The sequence below is a fragment of the Elephantulus edwardii genome, unplaced genomic scaffold, assembly GCF_000299155.1.
Source record: "Elephantulus edwardii isolate Elephantulus edwardi_28Jun2011 unplaced genomic scaffold, EleEdw1.0 scaffold00455, whole genome shotgun sequence".
Lineage (NCBI taxonomy): Eukaryota > Metazoa > Chordata > Mammalia > Macroscelidea > Macroscelididae > Elephantulus > Elephantulus edwardii.
In genome coordinates this window covers 13,184-19,579 of record NW_006400205.1, presented here as the reverse complement: position 1 = coordinate 19,579, position 6,396 = coordinate 13,184, and the positions used below count along the sequence as shown (strand labels likewise).

General features: G+C 38.9%; 1 protein-coding gene across 1 annotated transcript in view; it reads right to left on the bottom strand.

The window, feature by feature from the left end:
* The window catches only part of LOC102852370 (glutathione S-transferase A4-like), a 54,793-nt gene that overhangs the window by 36,058 nt on the left and 12,339 nt on the right, over nt 1-6,396 (bottom strand). Inside the window, exon 3 of the mRNA XM_006902819.1 lies at nt 2,694-2,810. Coding sequence (XP_006902881.1) covers nt 2,694-2,810 — 117 coding nt within the window. The remainder of the gene's footprint in view (nt 1-2,693; nt 2,811-6,396) is intronic.

Sequence of the window (6,396 nt, the reverse complement as noted above, 5' to 3'; positions counted from 1 at the left end):
CTATGTGTCTCAGAGCTGGACAATGAATAGGGATGACAGAGGAAAAATTGATGCCTTTGAGCTGTGGTATTGGAGAAGCGTACATAACATCCCATGGATGGTCAAGAGAATGAACAGATATGTTTTGGGGAAAGTGTAGCCAAAGTGATCATTGGAGGCAAGGATGGTGGAAGCTTTGTCTCCCATACTTCATCTAACATGAGTAGGAATCCCTATTTTCCACTTCTTGCTGAAAAGTGAGTTTTCCATTGTTTCCCAATAGTTATTGCACAAAAATTTCTTTTACTTGAACTCAAAAATCAAAACCAACTAAACCAGTTGCCTACTGAATGGATGCCATCTCATGGCATGTCAATTATCATGATACCTGACTTACACAGACTAGACAAATATTGGACAATACTGGACAAATGTTGTTTGTTGTTGTTGTTATGTGCTGTCCAGTTGCTTGCGACTCCTAGTGACCCTATGTAGAACAGCCCTAAACTCTGCTCTGTCCTGTGCCAATCTCACCGTCTCCAATAACCCATCCCGATTACCCCAATCACTGAATCAATCCACCTCACAGAGGGTCTTCCCCTTCTGCGCTGTCCCTCCACCCTCCCAAGCGTGATGGCCCTCTCCAAGAACCGGTCTCGCCTTACAACATGTCCAAAGTATGTTAGATGGAGCCTTAGAATCCTTGCCTCCAAAGAGCAGCCCTGTTTGACCCTTTCCAGAATGAATCTGTTTGTTTTCCTAGCAGTCCTTGTTACCCTCAATACTCTTCTCCAGAACCACAGGTCAAAGGCATCAATTCTCCTTCTATCCTCCTTAGTCACTGTCCAACTCTCTTAGCCAAACATTTATTAAATCACGTCTAACTGAATCACATAAAGTTATTGACCTCCTAAACTTTTTGTTTTGCTCACAAAAATGGTCACCTTCACATGTTCAACTAATTGAATTAAGTATAACATAAACCTAGCATCTTGAGAGGCAGAAAGATGGGCAGTCTCCTCCCATGTGATTTACAGCCTCAGAGACCAATAAAGGGTCAGCTATGGGTTGGTTCTGACTTGATGTCTAAGATACTTTTTTTTGTTGGGGGATGTGTGTGTGTGTGTGTGTGTGTGTGTGTGTGTGTGTCTTTAAGATGTCCACACTCAAGGAAGATGCAAACAACTGACTTCAATTCAACCTTAGCTATAAAATGACTGGTATCAAACATTGTTCTAACAGGCTATCATAGCAAGAATGTTAGAAAGCTTTAAATTGCCTAACTACAATTTGGAACAAGGGGTGCAAAGCAGGGAGGGCTGAAGGAAAGAGGTTGGGGGGGAAATATGCAACAATGAAAACATTTTCAATGTTAAAACTCCCCCCAAAACCCTGTAACTGTAGAAGGATCTGAATGGATGCAACATTGGACAAATATTGACAATTGCAAAATAAGGTCAGTGACTTTCTCTGATAGTGAGGGGTACACTTAGGGATTTCCCGAAACAAGGGTGAAGGACAGGTCTCAGCCTTACAACACACTTTCAGTTGTATGGAATCCTGCACAATCCTACTTCAAATTAGGAACTTCTTTACCTGGTTTTCACCTGACTTGTTAAATGTTGAATAAACCTCGACATGAGAGGACAGCTCCTGCTGTTGCTTTTCTAAGTGCATGTGTCCTAATTAAGGCAGCGGCACTGTGAGGAGTAGAAAGTTCTCATTGTTATGTGCTGTGGAGTCAAAGCTGACTGACAACAGACCCTCCAGCAGGTTTTCAGAGGCTGTGAACCACAAGGGAGGAGATTATTTCTCTTTCTCCTGCAGAGCAGCTGGTGGATTTGAACCAAGTGTCTTTGGGTGGGCAGCACAAATTGCAAATGAGTAAATTAATTTAGAAATATTGTGAAATCTTAGGGTTATGATTTGATGGGTGAACATAAACCAAAAACAGAACACTCAACTCTTTCTTAAACTGTAATTTTATTTGGGGCAGGAGAATTTACCTTACATAATTAAATGTTTTTAAACACCTTAAGACAAAATTAATTTTTAAAAGCAATGTTTTCTTTCAGAAAGGTCTTGCTTAAGGAATTTTCTGTCTTCCTGTCTTCTCATTATTATGAATATTTGCTTTATAAATAAATATAGTCTCAGTTATTCCCTTGTCATCAAATCAGGTGACTAAGCTTATCTGAGAAAGAAGACTTAGTTCAGGTCATTTTGAATTCACATTAGCACAATATCTATAAGAAACTGATAATACAGACCCATGTGATATCTGCCTCAAGTCTGTCTTCTTATTGGTTCCCATATGAAGGTCTTCATTATAAATTATAAAAAGTACAGTACATTTGGGTGAAAAGTGTAAAAATCATTCTAAATCCTTCTAAAAATAACATTTATTAAACAAACATGTTGCTACAATATACTTTAAATTATAGGAAAACGTTTGCATGTCAAACATTTTTCTCATGAACGTATTGCTTTTGGTAACACATTGAGCTATAACATACAGCTTGTTATTCTTTTTTTTTTCTCTTCCTTTCCCTTTCCTAAATGGCACAAAGCAGTGGCTTAACAGTAGTGAATAAGCTACTTCATAAGAAATCCTGGTCTTTATTAAATCCAAAATTATCTGTGTTTGCACATAAAAAATATAACATTTCTTGTTCTCTTTTACAAGTACTCAACTGATTGTACTCAATTTTTGCTAATTCCCATAGAGCCGAAAGCCAAGATGTGTGTCCAAGAAATTGTTTGAAAATCCATTTTCTCCAATCCTAAGTCCAATTATCTCTAAGATGGGTAAAGACTTGTGTAACAGGCATCTCTAATGTAGCTTTGATATGCATGTAGCTTCCCTACTGTGTGTGGTCTGTTGAGGCCCACAGCAGCCACTGAATCTTTGAACACCATGGAGAGCCAGCCCTGGACCATCTCCTGACATCCCAGAAAGCTTTCTGATGAAAATGAGGTATAGTCATAGATAGGTACACAGATGAGTTACAACTCATCCTTCCTGTTGTCTTGTAAAACAAATAAATAAAATTCCACAGTCACTAAAAAGACAGGTAGCTTACAGAACTTTATTTTCACTTAACAGAAAATGGTCACAATTCCCTTCTACAGTATATAGCTTGAATAAGCTGTATTCTTTCTCATTTTGTGGTGAGGGAAAAGATACAATTTTACAAGTTCCATAGAACTTAGGTTGCTTTTTGGTCTTCCTGTTTTCTCAGCTTTTGTTTCTTCACTTTTGTATGAATAAATGTGCTTCGCTTCCCAAGGGAAGGTATGGGCTGATAAACAAGAGAGAAAAAGAGGAAAAAAATGAAATAATTTTCTGAAGTGGGGTTCAACAAAAAATATGAGAAAAACAATTTTATGGTTTGTAATAACAAGGCAAGTAGGCTTTACAATTTTAAATAAACCCTTTAAACTAGAGTGCCAAGGAAACTGTAGACATAATCTATTTGCTTCTCTAGGGGGTATCTCCAGGACAAGGATGGGTAATTTCCTCTGATGCAATTTACTGCCTCTGACAACCCACTGGAGGGTCTGCTGTAAGTCAGATCTGACTCAATATTACAATTCAACAGAAATATTTACAATTTTAAAACTAGCTTTCCAAAAAGCTGAGTAAGGTTTCAGATAAACTTACTTTTTATACAGAATACAGAAAGGAAAAAAAAACACACAACATTAGCTTCAAAATAAAAGTTCATATCTGAAAACAGATTTGCTTTAGAGAATGAGTAGAGAATATAATACAAAACTGAATTCAGCTTCAAGTTGTGCTTGCATACACCCATGTTCACTCGTAAGCTTTGCTGCCAGTTTGTTAACAAGAAAATATTACCTATCAAATCCACACTCATTATGTACTTTGCTCATACCACTAGAGATCACAGCTACTCAGACAAATATATCTTTGAACCAGATTCTCCAGAGCACAAATTACTCCCTGATGTTGTTAGAGCCCTTTAAATTACAAAAACATTCTGACTCATGGATACCCTCGATCAGGTTTTCCAAGGTTATAAAGCATTATGGAAGAGATTGTTCATCTATCTGTCCTCTTGCCCTTTGGGCCTTCCAAGTGACCATGACCGAAAAGAAACTCGCTGAACAGAAATGAATGATAGTGGACTTTGTGCTTTATTTTGTTGGGTTGTTCGCGTTTTCTTTTTTTTCTGTTTCCAAACTAGCTTTGTCATTTTGAAAATTGCTGTAAACATTCCTCTCAATGGAACAGCCTCTGCCCAATAGAGTAAGAGTTCTTTTCACTCTGATAAAAGGGTTAAGAGCTCAAATGCAGTGCCGTGGACAACAGTATTGGGGCAAGCGTGACCCCCAATTAAGTGGAATCTCTGCCACAAATCCCTCTTCCCCCTGGACTGCCCTGAGAATCTGACTAGGGCAGGAAATGATTCACTGTTTACTCCTAACCAGGTTTGCAAAGCTGAGCTGAATTCCATCACTTCTTACAATTACTCTTTTTCCTTCTTCTGCTTTGAAATTCAGCTTCTTGCTCATGCATGCTGGCTGGTATCGATTTTTAGTTGATGGTGTTAACCATTATGTTGAGAACCTCAAAACTCGAAAACTTCCCTTTTGTGTGACCATAAAGATGAAGAGAAGGAAAAAAACATAAAATGTGATGGCATTGTACGATTAAACTTGGCTTCATTCAGGTAGAAAACCAACTTCGTAAGCAATTTTAAACAGCATTTACTTGGAGTTCTTCTGAGAAATAACAACAACAAAATAAATTACATAGGAGCTGATACTTTGAAAAGAGCACAGTGGTATTAAAAAAACCCCAAAATAAAAGTAGAAAGGGGAAAAAAAAGATAACTTTCAGGTATTAAAACAAGAAAAGGATGCAGTTCTGAAAAACTGTATTGATGTTAAAAAAAAAAAAATCCAAAACTAATAACATGACATAATATTGTGAAAAAACTGGTGACCTTTTTTCTTGTGCTAATGCCAGTCTAAGAACGCTTGAAGTGACGAGTCCACCATATTTAAAATTCCACCACGTCAAAATATCCAGAAACATTGAGTAAATAACCCTTTATCATATCACCTTAAATTGCACCCCTGTTGCAATACTCCATCAATTTCATTATATTTTTCATAAAATAAAAAAACCTGTATAAAATATTATCTGGAACCCCAAAAGAAAAATCAGTTAATTTTTAAAAAAGTCATTACAAAGCTGACTGTATAAAATTCCAACATAATTCATATGTACAAAATGCTGCTGTTTTATGAAAAATAACAGGACCCAGTTTCTCAAATAAAATAATTTTGTACAAAACAAGGGTATTGCCTTCAAATCAGTTTTTTTTTTTTAAAGAATCAAATAAACTAACTTGAGAAAAAGAAAAAAGACAAGGTTGGAATGTGTCCACTATAAAGTGTTTCTCCAGGGTCCCAGTGTTTCTTGCAGGTAGGGTCCCACAGAGAGCTGAGGTCCCGCTTCGCCCTCCGAGGGGCCTCACTGTGGTCACCGCCGAGACGGGTACTTGGAGGCCCAGTCCGTGCGGCCGTGCACAGGCTGGGCGGCCGGGGCCCGGGGCACCAGCCTGGGCGTGCTGCGTGGCTGAGTGTGGAAGAAGGGCCGCCCCGCATGAGGTCTCACGGTCTTCAGAGAAGAATAACCTGCACACAACAGAGAAAGCACAGATTAAAACAGGCCTCCACCAAAAGCAAATGGCAAGTCCAAGGCCAGAATGTTACTATCTCAGAGAACGCCAACAGGAGGCAGCATTTTGTTTCCCAAAGTCATGGAGTAGTGCATGTCTGTTGATTACGCTGCTGTTTGTTTCTCTGTCAAGAACTCGATCATTGTTTATTAAATAGATGCTGGACTGTTTATTTTATTTTTTTAGACTATATGTATGTTCTTTATTTCGGAGAAAGTTGCAGCCAGAATGCCTGTTGGAGGCAAGGATGGTGAAGCTCCGTCTCTCGTACTCTGGACATGTTGCTAGGCGAGGTCATTCCTTGTAAAGGGACATGAGTCATACTTGGAAAGGTGAAGGGTCGGCAAAAGAGAGGGAGATCCCCAATGAGATGGACTGACACAGTTGTGGCAGCAATGGGCTTAAGTGTATCGGACATGACGGGGACAGCTCGGGATAGGGCAGGACTCAGGTCTGTCATTTGCTATGAGTTCTACTCGACTCAACGCAACTAATTGTCAGTGTAAATTAGGAAGCCTTTGCTGCTTAGTGTGCAAGGACTTGTGCTGCTAACTCAAAATCAAGCAGTTACACTGTATGAGATGCTCCAGTGAGAAAAATGGACACTCTCCTCCCCTGGAATTTATAGTCTCTGAAAACCCTCTAGAGGTCTGCTATGAATTGATTCTAACTCGGTGGTACCTAACAAAAACAACATATGCAA